Here is a 27,297-nt window from a genome sequence, read left to right as displayed (position 1 = left end):
ACAGCACTGGCCTGGCCTCGGGCCCCAGCTCCTCTTCTCTGGTGGCCAAGGGTAAATGAGACCCACTGGGGTGGCTAAGGCCAAAGGGGCTGGGGGCACCCAGCTTCAGTGCTGTAGGCTGGAGCCAGGCTCTGCTAGCCCTGAGGTCTCCATAGGCCTGGGTCTCCCAGCCTTGGGCCACCTGCAGTGAGAGCTTCCCAGGCAGCACACACCAGCTGGGCAGCACAGGTGTCCCTCATCTGGGCCACTCAAGAACCCTCCCTGCTCCCGCTTCGCTCTGCCCTTCCTGGGCCCAATGGCTGCAGCACCTGTGTCAGGGAGCCTCGAGGGGCCAGAAGGATGCTGAAAACCCCAGCAAAGCTCTAGTGTGTGGCCTCCCGGGGTGGGGGCTGAGTCCTCCTGCCCCCAGTTTTGGAGCAGCAGCTGCACACAGGGGTCCCTCACATGCTCCTCCAGGACACGGCAGGGCCTGAGGTCCCCAGGTGCTGCCCAAGGGATGCAAGCATGGCAGGAGAAGGGTCCCAGAGGCTTGGAGCCCATCCGGAAGCTGACAGTCTCATGACAGGAGGGCACTGGATGGTGAGGCCATGTGGGGGACCACCCCTGGTCCAACAGCGGGTGGGGAGCCGGAGCGGGGAGCAGAGAAGTGAACGCAGAGGAAGGGACGAGAACACAATCCCCACGCCCAGCATGGCCCAGAGACCGGAGCAAACCCTTGTCATCAAGGGCTTTCCTCCTGTCTGTTTTTGTTTTTTGAGACAGAGTCTTGCTGTGTCACCCAGGCTGGAGGGCAGTGGTGCAATCTTGGCTCACCACAACCTCCGCTTCCTAGGCTCAGGTGATTTTTGTGCCTCAACCACCCAAGTAGCTGGGATTATAAGTGTGCACCACCACGCCCAGCTATATTTTTGTATTTTTAGTAGAGATGGGGGTTTCTCCATGTTGGCCATGCTGGTCTCGAACTCCTGGCCTCAAGTGATCCTCCCGCCTTGGCCTCCCAAAGTGCTGGGATTGCAGGCATGAGCAACCACACCTGGACTTTTTTTTTTTTTTTGATATAGGGTCTCATTTTGTCATCCAGGCTGGAGTGCAGTGGCACAATCTTGGCTCACTGCAGCCTCCACCTCCCTGGGCTCAGGTGATCCTCCCACCTCAGCCCCACAGGCCCATGCTACCATGCCCCGCTATTTTTTTATGTATAGAGACAAGGTCATGTTGCCCAGGCTGGTCTCAAACTCCTGGGCTCCAGAGATCTGTCTGCCTGGGCCTCCCAAAGTCCTGGGATTCCAGGCGTGAGCCACTGTACTGGCCTTTCTCCTGTCCTGGGATGCTGCTGCCAGTTTTCCTGGAATCTCCAAGACCCCTTGCAGACCGTGGTAACACTTCCAGGGGAGACCTAGAAGCTTGGAGCTGAAGCCCGGGCAGCCGAGACTGATGGGGAACCCTGGACACTGGAGTTTGGGAGCGCTTGGTCAGCTGGCACCTGCCATGTGGTGAACATGGAGCCGTGGAGATTCCACAGCTGGGTTTCTCTGCCTGAGAGCAGGCCCAGTCACCAGGCACCTCCCACAGGGCCCCCTGAGACCACACTGCCTGCAGCAGCCTCCCTAGACCCCCAGGCAGCACTCAGGACTGCATCACCACTTGCTTGCCCATGTTTCGGGGCCTGGGGGTTGGTGCCTCCGTCTTGTTCTGCTGGGAGCCTCCAGCATCTAGAACAGAAATGTATGCTGAAGAAAACCACTCATGGAGGGAGTGGGGACCCCCTGTCAGTCCAGGCCCTGCTCCTGACCCCTGCCCTGAACACCCACCCATGGCCTCCAGGCCAGGGCCACTTGGAGGACATGCGCCACTTGCGTGACCTGGGTTCAGGGCTTGGCCCCACAGCTGAGTTCTGGAGGGAGGGAACAGGGCCTGGTGGGGAGTGGGAACAGCTAGGGAGCCCTGCAGAAGGGGTGCCCAGCATGGCCCCAAAACTGCTGGGGCTGGGCAGGGCAGAAACTGCCACAGAGTCCCACAGCCCTGAGTGGTGTCTGGCAAGGGCCCCTGACCCTGATCCCTGTAGACTCCAGCCCTTCTGGGATGGGGGTGGCCACTCCAGGGCCCAGTGGGGCCCAGGCAAAGGCAAGCGGCCTGAGCACAGCCAGGTGTGGCACGAGGGTGCCTGAGCGTCTGCTGCCACCAAGTGGCCGACTTTGAGGTCGCAGAGCCCAGGGTCCAGGCAGGAAAGCCCCCCGGGGTCCTAGTCCTGGCTCGGCCTTGAGGCCCCAGTGAGCCACCTAGACTTTGTCACTTCGCCTCTTGTTTCTTGGCCAAGGAGCTTGAGCTCCCCGCCTTTTGTAAAGCGACGGTGGTGGCGACGGCGGATTTCAAGCTTTATTTACTCCTGGAGTGGTCCTGGAAGGGGAGGCGGCTCCGCAGAGCCGGAAACGGCGGGGAGCTGTGGGGTGCAGCCGGGAGGAGGCAGGGCCCGGGCGGGCCGGACGGCCGTCGGGGTAACGGATGGGGCTCTGGCCCAGGGCTGCCTGGACGGAAAGGCGGGGCACGGGCAGGGCTCCCTCACCGGGCCTCCGCCCCACCCCAGGCCCCCTTCTGCGGTGCTGGACGAAGGAACCCTGGCCTCGGTTTCCTGCAGCCTGGGATCAGGGCCCCCGGGGTTCCGACTGTCTCGGAGGGGACACCTCACCGCAGAGTCGGGGGCGAGGCCTGGAGGCCGGGCAGGGGCGGGGCCTGCGCTCACTTCCGTCCGGCGCGCAGCTCCGATGGAGGCGGCGCGGAGGCCGCGGCTGGGGCTGAGCCGTCGGAAGCCGCCCCCGGCGGGCGGGTGAGGCCGGGGCTGGGCGGGGGCGCGGCCGGTTTTCCCACTCCCGCGTGCTTCCCGGAGCCCCCGCGGGCCTCCCACTATCTTCTCCCGGTGGGGAAGGCTCCCGCCCCGGGTCCTCCGCCACTCCGCCCCGCCATTCAGCTCCCGCCTCCAGCCCCCACCCCACCCCGAGGTTCCCCCGCGCCGCCCCAGGCCCTGCCCCATCATCGCGTCCCCACCGAGGGCCCCCATCTCCCCCTCTACCTTCCCCCTCTATCTTCCCCAGGCCCTTCGCAGTCTCCCCCAGCATCGTCTCATCCTGCCGAGGACCCCCACATATCCACCCCTCCACCGCTCCCCCGACCCCATTACCTCTCATCTTTTCACTGTCTGCTCTAGCAGGCCCTCCCCCAACCCTGCCCGCTGTCTCCCCACCATGGAATCTCCCTCTAGTGCCCCCTATCTCCCCGCTCTCTGCTACAGGCCCTCCCCGGCCTCCCCCACCATAGCATTTCCCCTGCTGACTACCCCCATCTCCCTTTTCTGTCCGCCCCAGGCCTTCTGGCGACCGTCCCTGGTTTCTCCTGGGGGGTGACGAACGGGAGCGGCTCTGGGTCGAGCTGCTGCGCACCGTGAGTCCAGAGCTGAGCCTGGATGAGGAGCTGCCTCCACTGCCCGCCTTCCCTGGACAGGTGTGTCCACCAGGCCCATCGGAGTGGCGGAGGGGTTTCCAGGGTGGGGGCCACCGCTGGGGCAAGACCCAACCGCTCTGTTGCAGGAGCGCAGCTGCAGCCCGGGACCCACTGAAGTGTTCACTGTGGGACCCAAGACCTTCTCTTGGACGCCCTTTCCACCGAACCTGTGGGGCCCTGGCTGCTCCTACCGGCTGCTTCGCAGGGCAGGAGGGCACCTGGAATCTCCTGACAGGTCCCCTCCCCAGCACCCGACACCTGATCTGTGCAGGGCACCCAGTGTGGAGCCGAAGCCATCTGTGGAGGGTGCCACAGTCCTGCACAGCTGCCCTATGTGCCAGAAGGAGTTCGCCCCCGGGTGAGTGAGCCACCCCTGAGCCTGGCGGGTTACCCATTACCGTTTGGAAACCACAGCCCTTTGGAAGGCCAAGAGGTGGCTGAGCTCAGTGCTGGCTTTTAAAGCCCTTTCACACCTGGCAAGGTGGCCTGGTGCCGTGACCTGACATGTCCCATGGCTCTCTGTCACGGGTCTGGGGTCCACCTGCTGTCTGTGCTCTGGGGCCAGGGCAGGCTGGGGGCCCTCAGACGGTACGGGAGAAAGGCAGGAGCACTGGCCCCCAGTCCACCTGGGTGTCCTGGCAGCTGGTGGTGCCAGCATGCCCAGGCCCAGGCCAAGGGAACACCTTTCTGAGGGTGGGTCATGGGTTTTAAAAATGAAGATAGTTTTTTTTTGTCTGGAGTTGCTTTTTCTTATTTTTGAAGTCCAATGTGTATTTTTATATATATTTTTAAGTAAAGGGTAATGGAACCCAGTTTTGCTAAGGTAACCCAAACTGCCCAGTGCTGGCCTCGTGTCTGGTGACCTCTGGGCCCTTGGCCTCCCAAACAGGTACTGGGGCTAGGGCCGTGTGGATGATGCTGGTTCGTGACTTGGTTGGGTTAATGGGTGGTGGGTTTCAGACCTCACATGGCCGGAAGACTGGGTCCTTCAGTCGTGCCTGATGCCCAGGTCTTCTAGAACCAAAAACAGATCAGGAAGGCGAAGGGAGCAGAGTCCAAAGTCAGCAGCCGACGAAACAAAAGAAAGGCCGGGTGTGGTGGCTCACGCCTGTAATCCCAGCCCTTAGGGAGGCCGAGGCAGGCAGATCACAAGGTCAGGAGTTCGAGACCAGCCTGGCCAATACGGTGAAACCCCATCTCTACTAAAAATACAAAAAGTAGCTGGGTGTGGTGCTGTGTGCCTGTAATCCCAGCTACTCGGGAGGCTGTGGCAGGAGAATGGCTTGAACCTGAGAGGTGAAGGTTGCAGTGAGCTGAGATTGTGCCATTGCACTCCAGCCTGGGCCACAGAGCAAGACTCTGTCTCAAAAAAAAAAAAAAAAGTCCAGGGACAGAAGGTACCGTTGGGGGCCCTGGGGAGAAATCCATGTTCTTGGCTGAAGCCCCAAGGTTGCTGTTGGGGCGCTGCCCCCGATCCCTGGGTAGGGGTTTTTGTCTGGATCGCCTGCTTTTCCAGAGAGCCTAAAAAAACTCCCAGAGAAAGGAGATTCACGAGGAAAAAGCTGCTGTTTTGAGCATTTGAAGCAGTTGCTGGAAGGTTGGCAGACGGCCTCGACTGAAGCCAGGTCCAGGCCTTGGTGTGTCAGAAATGCTTCATTCAAGCACATTCTAACACTTGATTTTAAAGGAGAGCCAGTGCTTTGGAACCGGAACTCACCTCCTAGGCTGTGGCCACGGCACAGGCAGGCTAGCTGGGGGACAAGCCCTCCTGTGTCTTTGGGAACAAGGGTTTGCATGGCCACCCCGGGATGCCCTGGGGCTCATGACCGCAGGACCCCAGCAAGGAGGCCACCTGGCTGGAGCATCTGGCCTAACAGCTGGACTCGGCCTTGGCCCACCGCCCTGTCCTGTGCAGGCACCTCCTGCCTCAGCCTCCTGAGTAGCTGGGATCACAGGCACACGCCACCACGCCTGGCTGATTTTTGTATTTTTAGTAGAGACGGGGTTTCACCATGTTGGTCAGGCTGGTTTTGAACTCCTGACCTCAGATGACCTGCCCACCTCGGCCTCCCAAAGTGCTGGGATTAGAGGCCTGAGCCACTGCGCCCCGCCTGTCATTAGGATTTTAACAGCCCTGAGGCCCCTCACATTGGCAGGTGCCTGCCCACTCTGCAGCCCTACCCCCCTGCCCACATGCAGAAGCCACTGCAGGCTTCTGGGCCAGGCCCCCGCTGTCCTATAGCCTGGATGTACTGCGAGGCCTGGATGTGTCTGCTCAGCAGCCAAAGCCCCATGGACGGAGCAGGTCAGGCCGAGGTCTGAAGGCATCTCAGAGGGCCCAACCAAGGGACACTGCCTGGAAACACTGGGACAAGATGACCTCGGTTCAGACCTTAGCACCTTCCGGTGGCCATGGGAGAGCATGTGGAGGTGGGGCTGGTTCCAGGATGGGCAGAAGCAGGAAAGTCTCAGACTGAGTGACCCTCGGGGGTTTCAGAAGGCACTGGGTGGGCTCTGCCAGAGAGAAGGCAGCTGCTGGCTGCTGGTGGTCCCAGGAGTGGGGGTCCAGCTATGGTCTGGAGAGGGGGACTTGAGGGCTGCAGTGGCCAAACAGACAGGGCACAGGAGCCACAGGAAGGGACACAGCACAGCCCAGGCTGAGTGGTGCGCCATGGACTCCTCGGACGTGTCAGGTCTGAGGGCAATGGCTGTAGGGGACTGAGGAGTGGTGTGGCTGACAGGTGGACACAGGGACATGTGTCCTGTGACTTAGCTGCTCAGCGGAGGTGTGTCCCCAGCAGCAGTGTTCGAGGGAGGGTTACTCTGAGGGGATGCTGACCACTGGGCCTCCAGCAAGATCTAGGCCTGAGTCTAGGCTGCATCCACCCACTGTGCCCCTGGACATGTCCTAGGCGGCTGCACTGAGCTCCCTGACCTGACACCCTCTGGGCATCATGGCTGGAAGGTGACTCTCCTGGCTTCCAGGGCTGCACCTTGGCCAGGCCTGGGGAAGGTCCCTCCCAGCCACTCCAGTTGGGCTTCGATGGGGTCAGATTGAGGCCAGGGATAGAAAGTGGCTGTGCTCAAGACACCCTCCTGCCCCACCAGATGCCCAGGGCGCTGACCCACAGGCCTCGGTGGCTTTTTTCCTGCCACCTCTGCCTGGCCAGCCACCCTGTGCCAGTGCCCTCCTGAGAGGTGCAGGGCTTACGTGGGGCCTCCCAGCGTGGTGGGTTGGCAGCCTGCATGCTGGTGACTGGGTCCTCCTCCATGGTGAGGCTTGGTCCCCCTCCGTCAAAAACACAGATTCTCTGACTTGAGCTGCATAGCTGCTGCTGGCCATGTTTGCTTTTCTGCTTCCTGTACATGCAGTGGTGGCAGTGGCTCTCCCTGGCAGGCAGCTGCCCTCTTGCCTCTTCTGCGGGTCAGGCTGCCTGTCTGCCGGCTCCCTTGCCCTGCAGATGGGCTCCTGGGCTCTGCGTTTGGGCGGGCCCTACGAGTGTGTTTTCAAGCTGAGCAGGTGCCAGAATCCCTTAGGGGGCTTGTTCAGACACAGCCTCCCACCCCCAGCTCAGATGCAGGGGGCCTGGGTGGCCTGTGTGTGGTATCGAGGGCCTGACCAAGAGCCTGTGGCCTGGAGCAGCCTCCTCATGGGCAGGGTGTGGAGATGCTGCCGGCGGTTGGTGTCGTCTGCCAGGTGCCTTAGCCCCTGGGGCGGCTCCATCCCTTATTTCTGAGCAGCCAGATCCTCTCCAGCGGCAGAAGCAGGGAGGACCTGGAGGTCCAGAGGGCGCTCCCTGCAGCCAGCACACCGTGGAGGTGGCCTAGTGATCGCAGCTCCTCCCTTACAGGCTGACCCAGCTGGATGTTGACAGCCACTTGGCCCAGTGCTTGGCTGAAAGCACAGAAGATGTGATGTGGTGAGCGCCTTCCAGGGAGCCCAGCGCTGTGTGCGATGCCCTCCCCCTGCCAGAAGCCCCTCCTCCCCCACCAGAAGCCCCTCCTCCCAGCTCTCCAGCTTGCGCATTAAAGCAGGCTGTGCACCTGTCTGTTGTGATGAAACAGCTGGTTTTTTCCTGATGTTTGGTTCAGGGCAAATTCACAGCAGTGAAATCAGAACCAGACAAAGCCCCAGGCAGGTCAGCTGACCCCTTTCACCCAGCAGCCCTGCTGAGGATGGGACAGGCTGGGGTAGCTCGTTTTCCTGACTGTGGACAGGCATGGTCGGCTCCTGTGCAGTCACGGCTCACTGCAGACGTGAGGGTTGATCTTCCCACCTCAGCCTCCTGAATAGCTGGGACTACAGGTGCACGTCCCCACGCTCAGCTAATTTTAGTAGTTTTTTGTACAGATTGGGGACCTCTTATCATGTTGCCCAGGTTGGTCTCAAACTTCTGGGGTCAAGCGATGCTCCGGCCTCGGCCTTCTAAAGTGCCGAGATTACATGCCTGAGCCACCGGCCCAGCTTCCCGTCAGTTTTTTTTTTTTTTTTGGTGGTGTCTTGCTCTGTTGCCCAGGCTGGAGTGCAGTGGTGCAATCTCAGCTCACTACAAGCTCCGCCTCCCAGGTTCAAGCGATTTTCCTGCCTCAGCCTCCTGAATAGCTGGAATTACAGGTACTTGCCATCATGCCTGGCTAATTTTTTGTATTTTTAGTAGAGCTGGGGTTTCACTGTGTTAGCCAGGGTGGTCTTGATCTTCTGACCTGGTGATCCGCCTGCTCACTACAAGCTCCGCCTCCCAGGTTCAAGCGATTTTCCTGCCTCAGCCTCCTGAATAGCTGGAATTACAGGTACTTGCCATCATGCCTGGCTAATTTTTTGTATTTTTAGTAGAGCTGGGGTTTCACTGTGTTAGCCAGGGTGGTCTTGATCTTCTGACCTGGTGATCCGCCTGCCTCGGCCTCCGCCTCCCGAAGTGCTGGGATTACAGGCGTGAGCCACCACGCTGGCCTCAGTTGAGTTCTAATTCCTCAAAGTGAACTTGCAACTGTAGCAAGTTGTGAGCAGGGCAGGCTCCTGCTCTGTGTTCTGCCCGCCATGTGCCGGGAGCTCCCATTCCTAGGTTGAACTCCTCACCAGGTGGCGGCACAGGAGGCAAGGCCTCTGCCGGGCCAGGAGGTCGGGGTAATGGCTCTCATGAGATGAGGGCCCCATAATGGAGACCCGGGGGAGCTCCTTGGCTCCTTTCGCCCTGTGGGACACAGGCTGGATGAAGGCCCTCCTCTGGAGCCAGAGTCTGCTTGAAGCCTCAGGTCCGTGGTCATGTGTTAGGGCTGCAGGAGCTGAGACTCTGGGGCCTCACTGCCACCTGCCAGGGGCTTTGAGGCAGCTTCTTCTGAATTGGGGGGTTTCTGGGGAAGGACAGAAGCAGTGGGCCTCTGGCTCATGCAGACCTGTCAGCCACCGTCTGATTGGCTCACCGTGTTGGCGGAGCATGGGGACCAGCGTCCTCGGGGAGCTTCCTGTCCACTGCTGCTCAGCCCCCTGGTTCTAGAGAACCGGGCTCTGCGGATTCAGCCCTGACCCCCGTCTTTGGTGGCCGAGGGAACAGGCCTGGAGTGGATGTGGTGTGGAAACCCAAGATGAACACTCGGACCTCTGTATTTTCCTTTCAGTCACGGCTACAGGTAGGCCTTGAAAAACATGGAACCATAAACACACATCACTGAGGGAAAGAAAACGCTGCACACCGATTCCAACCTTAAGGACCAAAAACATCAGAGGTGCAGGGGCAGGGAGGCGCAGGAGGACGCCAGGGCACACGGGTCCTCGAGGCCCCATAGTAGTGAATCCACATTGTCAAAGGCCTGTGCACACCCATGGGACTGAAGGTGCAGAGTGTGAGCTGGGCGGGGACTCTGGGTGCGGGGTGATGACAAGGGCACACCCAGCAGCTGTCAGCAGTGTGCCCTGGTGAGGGAGGCTAGGCAGGGCAGGGCAGGGGCAGGGTTGCATGGGGACTCTGCATCTTCTGCTCATTTTAATGGGAGCCTAAACCTGCCCTGACATAAGCCTACTTAAGAAAACGGCTTCAGGCTGGGCGTGGTGGCTCACGCCTGTAATCCCAGCACTTTGGGAGGCTGGGGCAGGTGGATCACGATGTCAGGAGTTCGAGACCAGCCTGGCAAACATGGGTATAACCCCTTCTCTACTAATACAAAAAAATTAGCCAGACACGGTGGTGGGCACCTGTAATCCCAGCCACTTGGGAGGCTGAGGCAGGAGAAGTGCTTGAACCCGGGAGGCGGAGGCTACAGTGAGCCGGGATAGCACCACTGCACTCCAGCCTGGGAGACAAGACTGTGTCTCAAAAAGAAAAAAAGGCTTCAAAAACCTTTGCTTCTTGGAAACACCTACTTTTAAGTAAAATAATATAACCATCTTCATTAAAGTCTTCAATGGATGAGCAAGACTTTGAATGACCTTGGCTGTCGAGGGGGAGTGTCACCCACAGGAGCCAGCCAGCCATGGCTCCACGGGCAGCCACTCCGCACCACACCCACACAGGCCTACCATGCAGCCCCCGAGTCCCCAGAGTTTTCAGGAACCACTTCCAAAAGACACACCATTGTGACCGGAGCCACTGGCAAATACTAGGGTTCTTCAAACCACATTTCAGCACATTCTTCACTTTAATTTATAAAACAAACGACTGAATGTGAAAGTCTCCCTTTGACGGGCACAGCATTATTCACACATTTTGTACAAGAGCAGCCCACCTGCTAACCTGCACGCTGTTGGCACGTGGCAGGATTTGGGTACAGGTCTACGGTTCACAGATCGAGGAGGCTCGTGGAAGGCGGTTTGCTCCTTAGCACTTCTGGGACACACTGGGGTCTCTCCCACTCAGGGTGGGGTCCTGGCAGCCCCACTCCTCCAGCAGGTGTGACTGCAGCGGCCACAGGCCGGACCCCGCTACCTGGACATCCCCACACTGGTCTGGGAAACCTGTGAGACCCAGTGTCTCCTTGGCTCCTGCCTCTGCCCTGGGGTTTCTTACTTTCCGTCTTTGGAGTTAAGTGTCACCGGCTAAGGTTGGGAGGGTGGCCGAAACTTGTCTCCACATTCCACCCAGAAGCCTGAGCTGCGGGAGGGCAGGGTGGCCAAGGTCTCGGGCCGTGGGCATGGACAAGGGGCCGGCAGTAGGCTCAGCGCTGGCATTCGTGTCCTAGCACCTGGGGCCTGGGTGAAATCCACGATGCTGTGCTCAGTGCAGGCAATGGCAGCACCCTGAGAAACCTGAGTGTCGGGGGTGGCTGGGCTCACCTACTGGGTATGGCCTGGAGGCGCCAACCTCTGACTTGAGATTTTCTTTATCCTCTCCTCCCCAAGCCACCAGCTGCACCATGGGCTGGGGTGGCCCTGAGTCATGGAGGCCTGGGGTCTCTGTGCTTGGCTGAGGGGTGCGTGGCAATTCCACATCTGTGCACTAGGCCTTACTCAGAGGTACAAGGTGCTGTGACCCTCTCTCCCAGGGAGCCCAGAAGATGGCTCAGCCACACCTGGCACCTAGCAGACCTGCCTCTAGGAGCCTCAGCTCTGGGCAGCTGTCCCTTCACCTGAGGAGCGGGAGCTCGGGGCCATCCTGGAAGCAGGAGGCCGCTCCGCTGGGAAATGCGTGTTTCTGGGCGTCTGTAGGCTCATCGTTAGCTTTAAGGCTAGGGTCCATCACATGTACACCTTTTAGTTTTCCCTAATTCTGAGTACCGTGCGACAGGCAAGAATATTTTCCAAAACTCAGAGGTGTCACCCGAGGCATCACGCAGGCACTGCTGAGAGTGTCAAATGCGGATTTAATTTTTAATTTCCTTTCCTCTTTTGGTCTACTGTGCTTTGGTGAGCCACGTGTTAGAACTGCTATGATTTGGTTCCCACGTGGGTCCCGTGAGCTGGCTGGCCCAGCTGCCCTCTGCTTAAGGTGTCACTTCACCCTCAGGCCCCAGCGGCTGGGCCCACAAGCTGCAGGAAGACAAGAACTTACTGAACTTAAGACATGGCAGAGTTTGTACAATTCTTCACTGCAGCGGGTCCCCACAGGCACTTAGACCACCGCCCCGTCGTGTCCTGCTGGCTCCTAAACTTCCCCCCTACATGTGGGTTGCGTCTGAACGTGAGACAAGTGCCACTCACGGAAAAAAGGCATCAGAGGAGCTTCGACATCATCGGAACATTTTATTCCTCAGGACGCTACACGCTCGCTTTCCTGGCGCAGCAGATCAGTGCACGGAGTTGTGTTTCTGTGGAAGATGTGCACCTCCGGAACTGCACGACAGCCCCTCGGCAGGGTCCCACGGTCCGCTGTGACGCAGGCGCAGCAGCAAGTTCCTCTGGCGCGGAGCTGGTCTGCTGGGCCCAGGCACGAAGGGCCGTTCCGCTCCAGCAGCGCTTGCGACTTCCTCCGCAGTCTCGGCGCGAGCGTCCATCCCCAGCTGCCCTTGGAGCCGTGCCCAGCCTGGCATGCATATGCGGTGGTGAAGGATACAGTTAAAGGGTCAATCCCGCGTGTCCACAACAGAGATGCCCGCAGCCTCACACGGACTCCTCCGTGGACAGCAGTAGCGGGTTGATGTACTCGAAGCCTTCGAACTCCGACTGGTCAATCCTCTTTATGGTGTCCCTGTGGGCAAGAAGAGTGGGAGGAAGGCGGGGGATGACCGTGTGTTCATTCCCTTGGGGGAGCGGAGTCACATTCACCTAAGATTCCTCCCCCCACGCCCACTGGGGAGATGACACCAGGCGGGTGTGCATCAAGGGCGGGCCGGGTCAACAGCTGCCCAAGGTGCGGCCCCTTCATGGGGCTGCCCGAGGAGTGCTCTAGGGTCCCTGCTTTCCCGCCCCCAGTGGAACTTACTCGTCATCCGGGGTCAGCTGCACGGGCTCACTGGTGAACTGGGTGTCAAAATTGTCCAGACCATAGTCGTCTGTGATCTGTGGCTGGAATGGAGGGAGCGCCTGCTTCTTCTCCAGCTTGGAAAAACAACGCGAGAAGAGTCAGCTCCACGCGGGCGTCACCCTTACCAGATTCAGTATTTTAAACGCACTTGAATCACAAAATGAAATAGTAAGAAACTCAGCATTTCAATCTGCCTAGCATTTGAATGCTAAGTGATTTTTCTTGCAAAACAAAATATAGGAAATACCTAAAGTCAAAAAAAGTGTCGTCAAGCTGAAAAATGCCAGAAATGCGGGCCACGCTGGCCACACGTGGGATGGAGCGGGACCCTGGTACCCATGCGAGGCCTCCCCCAACCCTGGGGGTCCTTGTTCAGAGGGACACCAACACTAACCGGCCAAACAAGCCGTCTGACGGCGTCCTGGAACCCTGATCATGAAGGTGTGGGACCTGGCCACCGCACCCTGCCCACGCCGGCACCCCACGGACCCATCTGTCAGGAGCCTGCTGCTGGCCTATTTCTGTCTATCCAGGCAGTGACGTCAGAATCTCAGGTGCTGCTTGCAGAAAAATGCCAGGCAGGCGGGCCTGGGCCGTGGTTCAAGGCTCACTTCTGGCTGCTGCATACCAGGCCCTGGTGATGCGTCTACGCCGGGGAGGTCAGAATGCCACAACACACACGGGCGAGGACAGCAAAAGCCCTTAGCTCCCCTCACTCATGGCTACGTCCCAGCGACATGGCCACGCCCTCCCACTCTCCCACAGTAGGGTCTGAATGCACCCCCTGCCCCATTCCCAGCAAGAAACTCATTCCCCAGAGCAAGAGTGGGAGGTGGGGCTGGATGGGAGCCCACCCTCACAGACAATTCCTACAGCTGTAAAGAGGGCATGGGCCTGGATTCCTCCCTGCCTTCTGCTGCTCAGGGAAGGCAGCCTTCCTCCCTCTCCTCTGGGGATTGTAGCGTTTGCGCGCCACCTTGGAAGCAGAGATCTGGCCTCGCCAGACACCAAGCCTGCTGGCACCATGACCTGGGACTCCCGACCTCCAGAGCGGAGACCTGTGCTCCCTGGCTCAGACGCTGTTACAGCAGCACCAAAGACCAAGGCATTCGCTCACTTACTCCCCCGCTCTCCAACCCACTCCCCCTCCTTCTCTCTCACTCCCTGACTCTCCAGCCCACTCACTGGCTCACTCACTCTAACCCACTTTCCCCTCATTCCTCACCCGCTCTCCAGCCCACCCTCACTCATTCACCTGCTCACTAGCCCTCCCCTTAGGTGTGTGCTCCTGTGCCAGGCCTGGCTTGCTCAAGACTGAGTTTCAGCTGTAAGCAGAGCCCAGCCTGGCAGAGCCACCATTCACCAGGCTTGAGGGGAGAGCATCAAGTCCGCTCTGCTCCGTGCGAAGCCTGGAGCCAGGCATGGGGCCGGGTGGGTGCGGCTGGTGAAAAATGCAGCCACCCTCCAAGGCTCCCATCTCCTTGCTGACTGAGCCCAACAGCCTAGCTTATGGGCCAATCGCAGGGCACCCAGCAGCCACCTTCTCCCTGTAAAAGCCAAGGCTCCCAAGCCCAGAAATGCCCCCAGTGCGGCCTTGCTTTGGTGATACCCTGCCTGCGGGGGGCAACACGTCCCAGCAGAGCAACACTGGCACTGCACGGACCACCGCCCTCAGGACCCTCCAGCCGTTCAAGTTAGAATCAACCTGTTTCTGCCTATTTAGGCCTCCACCTCCGAATCCAGGTGCTGCTTGGCGGGAAGATGCAGGGCAGGGGGCCTGGGCCTCAGCTGGAGGCTGCCAGCACACCCCCTGCTCTCCACTTCGGGCTCAGGGCAGGAAGATGCAGGATGGGGGGACTGGGCCTCGGATGGAGGCTGCTGGTGCACCCCCACGCTCCACTTCGGGCCCAGGGCAGTCAAGAACACCAAGGACAACAAAAGCTGAACTGGGAATGGAATAGTGGAAAAACCCTCAGAGGTTTTTGGGAACTTATAAAGAAATGCCCACATACATTCGACGAATGTGACATCTACTAGGATGTCACAAAAATAGGCAAATCCTTCACACGCAAGGCTGGACACGTGTGAGGGCTGTGGCTGTCTGAAAGCTGGGCCACAGCAGCTTCCACAGCCAGGCCACCAGGTAGAGGAGACTATGCTGGGGAGCCAAAGGCAGGGACAGGGCTGTCCCTGTAGGCAGGTGGGTCATGCGCACAGAAGGGATGTGGGGACAGGACGCCCCCTTCATTCATCAGGTACCTGTATTCTTTGCCAGTAAGAAACGTTTCCTGATAAAATGTGAAAAAAAGGGAGCATTTCCCAAACGACTTTCCCTCCCTTAGTCCTGGGCTGCTTCAGTTTCCTAAGCAGCAGGGCTGGGCACGGAGCAGGACCCAGCTGGAGCTGCCCAGGGTCCTCCAGCCCCCGGCCCCACTGGTTCTCTCCTCAAGAGTTTGAGGTGGCCTGTTTCCCTGATGGCATCCCCAGGGGCCAGTGTTGCCTCTTCTTGCTCAAAAGCCCTCAGTGGCCATCTCTGCAGCTCAAACGTGAGCTCCAGGCCGGGGCCCATGGTGCCTGACACGGTTTCCCACTGCCACCCCCTGCACCCAGCCACAGGCACCCTGGCCTCTTAGAGCACTGCGTCTGAGTGCACACGGGCCCGGAGTCGGACTCTGGCAGTAGCAGGAGCCTGCCTTGTGCTGATGGGGCTGGGGGCCTGAGAAACAGCCTGAGGGAGGTGAGAACTGGGGCCTGGGGAGAACATGTGGGTGAGGCACAGTTGTGCAAAGGCCCCAGGGTGGGCGTGTGCCCTTTGTGCTGGGGACTGCAGAGGGGTCACAAGGCCCGAGAAGGCTGAAGGGGAGGAGGCTTCTGGACACAGGAGGACACTGCTGTCCATAGGGCCAGGCAGGACACTGGAGGCTTGGTGGGGGTGGCAGGGGTGGAGTGGGATGAAGCAGCAGGGCTGGGGGGCTGGGCTGGGCACTGCCTGGCAGAGCATGGACGAGCCCTGCGGGCCTCCAAGGGGTCAGCACACCGGGGGCCGCTTTGGCCAAACTCACTGGCCGCATGGAAACAGCCCAGAGCCAGTTCTCGGCAATGATGTGGGGAGGCTCCCAAGACTACCCTGCACCCACTGGAGGCAGGGCTGGGCCCAGGAAACTCCCTGAGTGCCCCAAGGTGGTGGCATAGCGCAGTTGTCTGTGTGTCCGAGTCGTCCGTGCATCTGAGTCGTCTGTGTGTCTGCAGCTGGTCCCCACATGCATTTTCATAAACACACTCAGGTCGGCCTTGTGGGTAACACCCCCACCATGGGCATGGAGGAAGGAGAACTGTGCAGACCCCAGGCACAATTAGTGCCTGAAGCATAACTCACTGCTTACTACACTAGCTTATATATATAATCACACTTAGTCCCATATAATCTTTCTATATAATCGTATAACTCACGGCTTACTATACTAGCTTATATATATAATCACACTTAGTCCCATATAATCTTTCTATATAATCATATAGGTAGTCGGAGCTGTACCGACACATTTAGTGCTGATTTATAGAATCCTTTCTATATAACCATATAATAGTCTGTAGTAGGAGGAATGCCTAGAGCAGTCACAGAACAGAAGCAGCACATGGGAAAAGCCAGACCAGGATGAGAACCAAAGACCCAGGTGGAGGCGTCCCTGCCTGAAAGGGCAAACGCTGTATGGCAGGCTTGGAGCAGGAGCCTCTCCTCCTGATAAAGGAGGTATAATAACTTGCATCCAGTTCCTGTGGAACGTCGGCCTCAGGCCTGAGATCCTGGAAGTAACCGAGGGAGAAGAACCCCTCTGGTGTGACCAGTAACGGTGGCTGTACATACACCCTGTCAGTCTTTTCTTGCTTCTGTGCTAGCTCAAATCATCCTCCCATAAATATCTTAAGAGAAGAGCACAAGTCTGTCAGCTCCCACTGCATTGGCTTACAGTGTCCTTCTATTAGAAACCCTTTGAAGTCTCCAGCCCCCAGGTAAGAAGTGTTGCGAATGACACTTGTTGCACATGGCCTACCTCCTTGCCTCGGTGACCTAATGGGGGTGGACCCCTTTTCTGCACAGGACCCTTTACTACTGCGCACGGCCCACCTCTCTGCCCAGGTGACATAATGGGGTGGCCCCCTCGCTTTGACTCATGTGATTACATATGCCCTATTACTAAGCCTGTAGATGACGACCTCACTCACGACCCTGCCCCCTGATTGTACCTAATAAATACAGACGCTTCTGTGTGTTCGAGGCCTCGCCTGTCTCCACTCACAGGCGGCGTGGCCCCCCGAGTCCAAATGCTCTTCACCAGTTCTTCAGTGTCCCACTCTTTACTTCTCAGATCCTGCACCTCAGCACAGCATAAGGGACACCTCATGACCCTGTGGGGCCCAACAGCCCTACATAAGCAACAAGTGTTCTTAATAATAAATGTCGGGGCCAGGTGCAGTGGCTCACGCCTGTAATCCCAGCACTTTGGTTGTGGGCCTTAAATCCCAGCTGAGGTTCCACTACTCAAGGCTCCAGCTGGATACCCCACACCTGCCCCATGCCACACAGCATGGGGGAACAGAGGGGTTCATGGTGGCCAGGCCAGGGCACTGCTGCCTTCGGCACGCTCCAGGCACAAGAGTTTTATGACCACACAGGTCGGCCCTGGGTAGTGGGGTGGCACCAGCCCAGCTGTGGGGCCTACCCCTCCCCGTGAAGTTGCAGCTGTGATCCCCACTCCTGACGGCCTTCACTGCCCCACGCCTCCCACAGCTGCCTCCCATCTGGTCCCACCACTGCCCAGGCCCAGGTGTCCTTTCTGTGGGCCTCCTGTTACCCGCCCTCCTCCGCATCTTCCCGTTTCCCCTCCTCTGTCACTGGCACCTTGCACAGCATATGAAGTAGCTGGGTTCCTCCCACTGAGCTCCTAGGAATGTGCCTGTCATGCGTGGGTAAGTCCCGAGGCTCCCACGACACAAAGCATCAGAGTCCTTGCTCCTCCCTGGAGCCTCCCACTGGCAGCCCTGGACCCATGTCATGGATGTGATAGGGGTGGGAGGTAAACCACTCCAGGCTCAGAGGCAGAATCTCCCCAGCAATGTGGCAGCAAACCACTCTCAAGAGGAACGGCTGTTACCATGCAAATGTTTCCATCCATGGGGAGATGAGTTAGTGCAACACTGCCTGGCCACACTGGATGCGTGGGGTTGGGCGGCAGGTGGTGGCTCAGCTGTTAACCCGCTGCCCCCATTCACATCAGTGGGGAGCTGGGACCACACTGGGAAATCCATCACTTCGAATCCCAGCCTCCTGATATTCACAAAGAGTACTATCAGCTGTTCCACAAACCCTCGGCCTTTGCACCAAGCACTGGGGTCCCCGCAGGAACAGGGACCCTCTCAGAGTGGCAGCCCCAGCCAGCAGCCCAGGACCTGCTGTCAGGATCCAGTTCCTGCTGCCTGTCACTCAATGCTCACCCGGGATGGGCCCAGCAACTTCCCCATGGCCTTTGCTCCCAGACAAACTGGAGGGCTCAGGATACAGGAGACTGAGGAGGACGCACTTGGACCCAGCAGAGGGTGGGGTCTGGACACAGTCCATGGGAGCCGCCGACAAGACGAAGAAACGTGCCCCACCTTCTGGTACTCGGGGTAAGGAAGGTGCATCTGCCCTGCTGGTGGGCAGGCCCTCGACGGACAGGGCAGTGGGCAGGAAGGCCGGCTCCAGGAGGAAAGCAGGGGTAGGGACCCGGTGCTGCGCACCTCAGTGGTCACCGCTGATGGAGCAGTGCCAGGGGTAGGCAAGGAAGGGCTGGGGTGGCTCGGGGGTGACTGTGACCCTGTCCCAGCTCTACCCTTGGACACTCGGGGTGGGGGGCAGGCATGGTGTGCTTTCACCATCCACCCTGCTGCTCCTACCACCTTCTCAAGGTTTGGGAAGGAGACCCTGAGTCCACACGTGGGGACCAAGGCCTCGTGCCTGCCCCATTCCCACAGGGAGCTGACACCCACCAAGGGGCTTTTCTCATGCTGTGCCCACTACTGCCTGTGGAACTGAGTCTAGCACAGCACTGAGGGGCCCCAAAGGGACCAGAAAGCAGTGCTGCAGGAAGAGGAGGCCCCCTTGAAAGGCTAGACCAAGACCAGTAGACCAGCAACTGTGCTCTGAGCATCTGCCCAGAGAAATGCACATGCGTCCACACAGAAACGCATCTGCCCCAGAGAAATGCACACACACTCACATAGAAACACACCTGCCCCAGAGAAATGCACATGCGTCCACACAGGAACACATCTGCCCCAAATGCATAGGCATCCACACAGAAACACATCTGCCCAAGAGAAACGCACATGCGTCCACACAGAAATGCATCTACCCCAGAGAAACACACACGCATCCACACAGAAACGCATCTGCCCCAGAGAAATGCACACACATCCACACAGAAATGCACCTGCCCCACAGAAATGCACGTGTCTACACAGGAACACATCTGCCCCAAATGCATAGGCATCCACACAGAAACGCATGCCCCAGAAAAATGCACATGCGTCCAAATAGAAACACATCTGCCCAAGAGAAACCCACACGTGTCCACACAGAAATGCATTTGCCCAAGAGAAACCCACGAGTCCATGCACAAATGCATCTGCCCCAAATGCAAACGCATCCACGCAGAAACGCATCTGTCCCAGAGAAACGCACACGCGTCCACAAATGCATCTGCCCCAGAGAAATGCCTAAGCATCCACAGAAATGTATACGTGTCCACACAGAAAAGCATCTGCCCCAGAAAAAACACACGCATCCACAGAAATGCATCTGCCCGAGAAGTGCATGTGTCCACAGAAATGCATCTGCCCAAGAGAAATGCATATGCATCCACAGAAACGCATCTGCCCCAGAGAAACGCACACACATCCACACAGAAAAGCATCTGCCCCAGAAAAACTCAGACGCATCCACAGAAACGCATCTGCCCAGGAGAAATGCATACCCGTCCACAGAAATGCATCTGCCCAAGAGAAATGCATACCTGTCCAAGAGAAACGCATACGCGTCCACACAGAAATGCATCTACCCCAGAGAAATGCACATGCATCCACACAGAAATGGTGTACAGGTGTGCAAGGCTGCACGGTTCACAACGGCCAGTAGGTGGAGCCCACCCAGTGTCCACTGAGGGCAGCTGTGTGAGGTGGCGTGCAGTTCAGCCACAGGGTGGAGGCAGCGCCATGTGCTACCACGTGGGTGCACCTTGAGGAGACAACGCTGAGGGGAGAGGCAGGAGTGGAAGGCCACGGTGTGCCCAGGTTCGTTTCCATGACACGTTCAGACCAGGCAGAGCTGTAGAGCCCGGTAGAATGGCTGCTGCAGGGTGTGAGGAGAGGCTGGAGTGGGTTCAGGTCTCCTCTGGGTATGGGGCGATGAAGTGATCGAAGTGATTGAGGTGATGGTCATGTAATTATGGGACTGCTCAAAACCACTGAGTTGTGGACGATGGGTGAATGTGGGGAGCACCCACCTTCTGCAGAGATCACCTGGTGCACCCCAACCCTGCTGAGGCCAGCTAAACCAATCTGGCCAAAATAGCCACACCTCTTCCTAGAAGCCACAAGAGCTGATGGGCGGTGAGGAGACAGTAAAAGCAGAGCTGGTGGCTGGTGGCAAGCCCTTCGCAGCCTCTCAAGCCGGGGATGGAAGTCACAATGCAGCCCACAGAGCCAGGAAGAAGCGGGGCGACAGGACGCTGCCTACGTGGGGATGCAGTTGCCAGGAAGAAGCAGGGCAATGGGACACCGCCCACGTGGGGGTTCTGCAGTCGAGGGACCCAGGGCCACTGACAGCCTTCTGAGAGACAGCCGTGGCGAGTGTGAGCCGGAGTCACCTGGCGATCGCAGCACAGACCTCTCCCAGCCAGAGGCCAAGGGTGGCCTCGTGGTCCCCTTGAGTTCCAGCTGGGGTAGGGTTAGACTCATGCTCAATTTACAGTGCTCCAAAGAGAAGGAACCCGTCGTTCTGCAGGCGGTCATCTGCCCTCATCCGTCCACTCCCGGTAAAGCCAGAGAGGTTGAGAGACAAGATCAGGGGACTAGCGGGCACCAAGGCTGAACCCAGGATCAGGCTCTCACTAGAGCCCACGGTGCTGGAGGAGCCCACAGCGCTGCAGGGCCCCACAGTGCTGGAGAAGCCCACGGCATTGGAGGAGCCCATGGCGCTGCAGGAGCCCACTGCGCTGGAGGACCTCACAGCGCTAGAGGAGCCCATATGGTGGGCTTGGAAGAGAGGGTGGGAAAGGCATGGGGAAGAGTGAGCTGAGACAGGCGAGGGGAAGCGGCTGGGAGGGGGTGCTGGCTCTCCAGGTAATCCTACTACGCACCTGCCACAGGCTCAGCCAGGTGGTACCTGGACCCAAGTGTGTGGACCAGAGGGCTTCTGTGGGCCAGAGACTAGGCCGGGTGTGCCTGAGCCAGAGACGGTGCTGGGGTGGGGACACCACCTCTAAGCCCAGCTCGGCAGGCACCTGGGCCATGGGATGAGGTTCAGAAGCAAAGGCGGAACTCTTCTTCCTTGTGTGACCAGAGACATAAGGTTAAATGAAGAGTTTGCGAAGCAGATTCTGTAGCAGGTCCTATGCTCAGAACGTTTCTAAGTGTGTGCATCTAACAACCAAATGACCGAGAGTGGCCTTGTCCTGGTTCTGCAGCAGCCCACCTGGGCTCTGGGGCAGGGGCACATTCGGACCACCTCACTACTCATGCGGCGGCCCGGCCCCTCCCTCCCACCTTCCCCCATGGTCCCACACATGCACAGGCAAAGAAAGTCCTTCAGCCAGAAAGTGACTTGTTGGGCCATGTGGACAAGGAGGGGCTTGTCCCTACTGCTCACAGGGGCTGTGGGGGTGACCCCCACGCTGGCCAAGGGGCTGCCTGGAAAAGTGGGGGTGGGGTGGGGAAGGGGAGCTCCTGCTGCCTTAGAGCTGGGCTTTCTCCTGATCCATTTCAACCTCATCCAAAATGTACTTGATGAGCCAGCCAATCTGGTTTTTACCCTGAAGAGTGTATTTTAAAGGTTTTATTTCAGCAGCTCTGCAACCATTTACACAGCTGGAAACAAAGTTCACAGACGCGCCTGAGCTTCAGACAGGGTCACCTCCCAATAAGCCTCTGTACACGGGAAACATCCCAGGTGGAGTGTGCGCTTCCTACACTGACCCACGACCAACACTGCGTGGCCTTCACTGCCTTAACCTGCCAGAAACTCACGCCAGCCCATGGTCCAGCAAAAGCCCCTGCGCACAGAGTCCCTTGGAACGTCCAGCCCCCTCCTGATCACATGGCCCCCCCGGGGGCTGTGGTCACCGCCGCTTGTCACAGAGTACTGACCACATGCAGCCAGCCAAAAACGGTCCAAACTCAACGTACAGTTTCTACCGATCGCGTCCTGCTTGTGCACCACTGAAATCAGATTCCTAAATCAACCAGAGCAAGTCCGACACTGCCTGCACTCAGGGACCCTGGCACTAAAGCTGAAGCTGTGAATGCTGCGACTGCTGCTCCTGTTCACTAACCGCTGACAAACCTAGCCAAAAACCACAGCAAACGCCCTTCTCTAGAGTGGCCCCCAGGATCAGCTCTCCTATAGAACCAACAGGCAGTGCGGTCACAGGCCAGGAAGCACGTGCCATTGGCTCTGAGCCAGCACAGCCTGGGGTCATCAGGAAGCGCTATGGGCTGAGCTTATCCAGCCCCTCACTCTCCTCACTCCTGAGACAAAACGTACCTCCCCATCCCTCCTAAGGGCCCTGGAGGGCAGCAGGTAGCCCCCCATTCCCAGTTGACCCTTCTGGGAGACAGAAGCCTTGGCTCCATGCAGGTGGGCCATGCCAAGGATCACCCTGGCAGTGCACAAGCTCACACAACCCAACCCACCCACCTAGCCCCCACCCTGTCCACCATGTGTGGGGGGCTGCAGGTTGGAGGGGTGGGGTTGGGTTGGGGGTGTGGGGTTGGATGGATATTGGGGTTGGGCTGGGGATTGGGTGGATATTGGGGTTGGGGTAGGAGGTGAGGTTGGTGGTGGGGTAGGGGTTGGGGTGGATATTGGGGTTGGGTGGATATTAGGGTTGGGATAGGGTCGGAGGTTGGGGCTGGGCTGGGGGTGTTGGGTTTGGGGTGGGGGTTGGGTGGGTATTGGGGTTGAGGTTGGGGAAGTGGGGTTGGCAGTGGGGTAGAGTTGGGTGGATTTGGGGTTGGCATGAATACTGAGATTGGGTTGGGGGTGTTGGGTTTGGGGTTGGGATTGAGGTGGAGCTTGGGATGGGGGTGGGGGTGTGAATGGGCTTCGCAATGCTTTACCAAGTCCCAGTCTATGCTGCGGAAGAACGCGTGGGACTTAATGTCAGAGAATCCAGTCTGTGGCCGGCAGCCGAGTCTCTCTTTGGGATCCTGGAGGTCAGAGTTCAAACAAGGACAAGTCAGCCCCACCCTGGAAGCCCCATGACCCGTTCCCTCGGTGCCGCTCCCAGCACTGACAAACCCTCCCCCATGCTCTGACCCACCCGGTGGAAATCAGATGTTTCCTGTACTGAATATGACTGCCCCCGACACGGTCAGCTTCGTTCCATTTTCCTGGGGCATCTGCTCTTGTTTGATTGTTAGGTATGAATAAAAACAAGCAATTCACAGAACACAGAGCTCAAACACCGAAGCAGAAAATCAACCCACATGCAATATGCAGCAGCCAATGTGAAAAAACGGCCAACAGCTGTGAGCGGGTGCTGCCCCCAACACGGAGGCACAAACGAGAGAGCTTGTCAGCGTGGCCAGGAACGTACCTTATTTAAAAATCCTTTTAAAACGTGGGAGGCTTTGACGGAGAGGAACCGGGGAATCCGGATGGGCTTCTCCAGGATCACTGCAAGGAAGGAGCCTGGTGAGGACTCTCCTGTGTCATGTGCGGTTTGCCCAGCACTGCCTGGACTCCACTTCTGAGCAGGAGCTTTGGGAGCTCAGGCTTGGGGCCCCGGGACCCACTCCCTTCCTACGGACCAGCAAGATCTAGAACCTGGAGTCCCTCTGAGTCTTCCCTGGGCCTCCCGGTTACATGCAGTGGGATGTGTGGCAACCAGCGTGAACCAGCAGCTCCCCCTCCTCAACCCCGAGAGCAGGTATGTGGGTGTCTCATGCTGGCCACCAGAGGGCACTGCTGAGAAACCTGCGGTCCCAGACCCCACATCCCTGGCACTGATAGTGCCTCCACGTGGGAAGGAGCCCATGATGTTGGCTGTGGGTTTTGGAGACAAGGGCTCTGCTGCTGACCAGGGCAGGAGAGAGTATGAGCTGAATCGAGACAGGTTCTCCTTCCTGCTGACCCAGAGCGAGTGCGGTGCGGTCACCCCACCCCATGGCCACACTTCCATGTGCACAGCCCGGTGGGCAGCATGTAACAGGGTCCAGCCAGGAGGAACGGTCCCCGGTGTGCTGTGTGCACTGTGACTCCCAGCCCGGGACTCCACCACCTGCACCTTTGAAACAGGAAGAAGACAGCCGTGCAGTGAGGGTGAGCGCAGGTGGGCACGAACCTTGGAAAAGGTAGTCCTCTGTGTTCATGTCTGGGTTGTCAGTGATGATGTCGAACGGGGAGCGCCCAGCCATCATCTCGAACATGAGGACGCCCAGCGCCCACCAGTCCACGCTGAACCCTGGGGAGAGCACACGGCATCACCTGACAGGTGCCACGCGGGCCGGTGGCAGGGTGAACCTGGCTGGGGTTGGTTTTCATGCCCAGTCAACACGAGTGGGAGCCAGGCTTGAGCGGGCAGCACACAGGCGCCTGTGACTTCCGCTTCCCGACTTGGCTCAGCAGTCCGGCCTCCCCGCCAGCGTCCTGGGCACCTGATCTTCCTCCCCGTCCCTGACACATGCAGGCTGTCTCTGGGCTGTGGGTCCTGCTGGGGTGCCTGTGACCACAGAGTTATGAGGCCCTGGTGGGACCTGCGGACGGCCCTCCTCTCGTGTCTGCTTTTACAGAACTAAGCTTGAAGAAGCCCTTTTCTACAGTAACGGAAATCCTCTCCTGTGTCTTCTTCCACAGTCGTTTTGCTTTTTAGAGATGTTCCATCAGGCTGCTGGGAATGTGTTTTAGCGAATGAGTAGGAGACCCTGACCAGTTGTGCCCAAGGATGGCAGCTCCCCCGGGTCCCCAGAAGTCCACCTGCTCCCTGCTGAGGTGAGACGCTGCCACCATCCCACATAGGATCCCCGTCCTGAGCTGGGCTCTAGACTCCATCCCAGTCCTCCAGTCTGCTGTCTGTCCTTCTCTGGCTACTGAGACTTCCACTGTGGCAGCTGGGGAGCCCAGTTATCCTGGGCAGAGTCACCTGCCCACCCTGCCTACCCCACCCGCTGTGTGATAGCAAAAGTATGTGTGAAGATGTGTGAACGCACACTCATGACACGCCTCATTGAAAACTCCAGGATGCAAAAGTGGATGGGGTGAGTACAAACAGCAAACGCGTGCACACAGACACACACACATACATGAACACTCAGCAAAACACACCAGCACGCACAGGACTGCACACACGTGCCCACCACGTCCCTGTTTCACACCCAGGGAGGGGAGAAGAGCAGAAACACTCAGCGTGCGTGGCACCCTCAGCTGTAGAGGCTGTGGGGTCCTGTCTACATGTTCCTGCACCCACCTCCCCCCCCCACACCAGACACCTGCTTCTCCCCCAGCTGGCTACGCCACAGCACAGGGGCTCCAGCCCCGTACCTGTCCTGCCCCAGCCTGGCTTTGCTTTCCTCGTCCTTCCCTTCCCTGCTCCCCTGGGGCTCCTTGGTAGGAGGAATCCCGTGACCTCCCCCAGGGGCCGCTCAAGTGGACACAGGAGGTTTTCAAGGATTCAAATAGGGGCTGAGGCCAGATGACGACTTCCGGCTGGGATAAAGAGTGCGTCTGTGGATTCTGGGTGTAAGACGGTCGAGGAAACCTCTCCCTGGCTGCTGGGTCAGCCCGAAGCCGCCTTACCTCGTGTGCTCTGAGAGGGGACGGGGCAGCGGCACTCACCGTACTCCTCTCCCCGCAGGATTTCGGGGGCGATGTAATTTGGGGTTCCGCAGAAAGTGCTCGTCGTGTCTCCAGGGCCCAGGCCTTCCTGTGGGGGCAGAGTTATCGGGAGGCGGTTCCCGTAGACCTGACCCCGTGGGCAGGTGCCCCAAGGCACGCACCTTGCACATGCCGTAGTCTGTGAGCTTGATGTGCCCGTCCGCATCCAGGAGGACGTTGTCCAACTTCAGGTCCCGATAGATGATCCCCCTCTCGTGCAGGAAGTTGAGGGCAATGCAGATCTCAGCTGCGTAAAACCTGGGGGCAGGGACGCCGTCATGGGGGCAGCGCCTGTGCCAGAGGCTGTGCCAACAGCTCCAGGTGGGGACCACACGCTCCCGCCTGCCCCACCACGGGCCAGCATCCTCTCAGTGACCAGGCCCAGCATTTCAAAGTGCAGTGCACGGGGCCAGGAAGGGAATCGCCAACGAAAGCTCCCGGACACCACCCCACGTGCCTTCAGGTGGCCTGCTGACAGAGCGACGTGGCGGCTTCCACACAGGGAGGAGTGGGGAAATCAGAGTTTATTAAACAGTAACATTAAATAATTGCAAACTTATTTATTTATTTATTTTGAGATGGAGTCTCGCTCTGTGGTCCAGGCTGGAGTGTGGCTCGATCTCAGCTCACCGCAACCTCCACCTCCCAGGTTCAAGCAATTCTCCTGCCTCAGCTTCCTGAGTAGCTGGTATTACAGGTACCTGCCATCACACTCATCTAATTTTTGTATTTTTAGTAGAGATGAGGTTTTACCATGTTGGTCAGGTTGATCTTGAACTCCTGACCTCAAGTACCCTCCCACCTCAGCCTCTCAAAGTGCTGGGATTACAGACGTGAGCCACTGTGCCCAGCCTAAGAATGGAATTATTGTGGTTAGCAACTCAATTTCCGGGTGTGTACCCAGAAGAACCGGAAGCAGTTTAAGAGATTATACCCATTTTCACAGCAGCACTGTTCACCGTGGCCAACATGGACACCACTCAAATGCCCCCCCCAGGGATGGATGGATAAGCAAAGTGTGGTCCCTCCATCCAACAGGACATTATCCAGCTTGAAAAAGGAAGGCAATTCTGAGACAGGCCACAGCATAAGGACTCCACGTTCAGGGAAATCAAAGGACAAAGACTGTGATCCCATTCCTACGAGGTCCCTAGAGTCCCCAAGTCAGAGGGACAGAACATGGGATGCGCCTGTCTGGGGTAAGGACGTGGGGCTGGGGCAGGGGACAGGGAGGGAGTCCTGTTCCTATGTAGTCTTCCCTGAATCAGAGAGACAGAATGCGGGACGTGCCCATCTGGGGTGAGGATGTGGGGGACGGGAGGGAGTGTCTGACGGCCAGGCTTCAGCAGGGAAGAGGGGCGCGCTCTGCAGATGGCGGGCAGCAGCAGCTACATGGCACGAGGTGTGGTCCATGCCACTAACTCCACGCCCCAAATGCTACCTTTTATGTTGTGTGCACCTTGCCAGTTTTAACAAGAGGGTCGTGGGAAGTGCTCCGTTCTAATGTATCACCTGCTGTCCCCAGAAGGATCTAATGTGACTCATAAAACTGCATGGAATGTTTTTCAGTAAGGAAATGAGGAAAAGGAGAAGCCACAGAAGATAGGAAAGGTTCAAGGAGCTGAAATAAGCCCCTGAACCATCCTGGAGGCCCCACGGCTGCTGGGGGAGGCTCTTCAACTGTCCCAGAGGCCCCCTGGCTGCTGGGGGAGGCCCAAAGACATCAGAGATGAAAGGGAGGGCAAAAGGAGTATCTCAGGTCACTCTAGAAAGAGACTA

General features: G+C 58.5%; 2 protein-coding genes and 3 pseudogenes across 21 annotated transcripts in view; 3 read left to right on the top strand and 2 right to left on the bottom strand.

The window, feature by feature from the left end:
• Nucleotides 1-2,744: 2,744 nt before the first annotated feature.
• FAAP20 (FA core complex associated protein 20) lies at nucleotides 2,745-7,557 on the top strand. Its single transcript, XM_078330083.1, has 4 exons — nucleotides 2,745-2,824; nucleotides 3,360-3,495; nucleotides 3,582-3,853; nucleotides 7,347-7,557. The coding sequence occupies exons 1-4, from the start codon at nucleotides 2,763-2,765 to the stop codon at nucleotides 7,417-7,419; spliced, it is 543 nt and encodes a 180-aa protein (XP_078186209.1). The 5' UTR covers nucleotides 2,745-2,762; the 3' UTR covers nucleotides 7,420-7,557.
• Nucleotides 6,300-7,219, bottom strand: LOC128928275 (uncharacterized; annotated as a pseudogene).
• Nucleotides 7,558-10,716: 3,159 nt separating the features above from the next.
• On the top strand, nucleotides 10,717-12,063 carry LOC103794214 (uncharacterized; annotated as a pseudogene). The gene is made up of 2 exons (XR_001912634.4): nucleotides 10,717-11,075; nucleotides 11,542-12,063. The product of XR_001912634.4 is annotated as an uncharacterized LOC103794214 (transcript).
• The window catches only part of PRKCZ (protein kinase C zeta), a 120,507-nt gene continuing 104,858 nt past the window's right edge, over nucleotides 11,649-27,297 (bottom strand). For all 19 annotated transcript variants that reach the window (XM_078330074.1, XM_078330076.1, XM_078330078.1 and 16 more), the window contains 7 exons: nucleotides 25,641-25,776; nucleotides 25,480-25,567; nucleotides 23,990-24,109; nucleotides 23,243-23,322; nucleotides 22,764-22,853; nucleotides 12,348-12,463; nucleotides 11,649-12,113 (listed from right to left, as the gene is read on the bottom strand). In XM_078330074.1, coding sequence (XP_078186200.1) covers nucleotides 12,026-12,113; nucleotides 12,348-12,463; nucleotides 22,764-22,853; nucleotides 23,243-23,322; nucleotides 23,990-24,109; nucleotides 25,480-25,567; nucleotides 25,641-25,776 — 718 coding nt within the window. In that variant the 3' untranslated portion in view covers nucleotides 11,649-12,025. The remainder of the gene's footprint in view (nucleotides 12,114-12,347; nucleotides 12,464-22,763; nucleotides 22,854-23,242; nucleotides 23,323-23,989; nucleotides 24,110-25,479; nucleotides 25,568-25,640; nucleotides 25,777-27,297) is intronic.
• On the top strand, nucleotides 13,841-14,667 carry LOC128932570 (uncharacterized; annotated as a pseudogene).

This window comes from Callithrix jacchus, chromosome 7, assembly GCF_049354715.1.
Source record: "Callithrix jacchus isolate 240 chromosome 7, calJac240_pri, whole genome shotgun sequence".
Classification (NCBI taxonomy): domain Eukaryota; kingdom Metazoa; phylum Chordata; class Mammalia; order Primates; family Cebidae; genus Callithrix; species Callithrix jacchus.
Note: the sequence above shows the minus strand (reverse complement) of the source record. Positions and strands in the feature narration are given on the sequence as shown.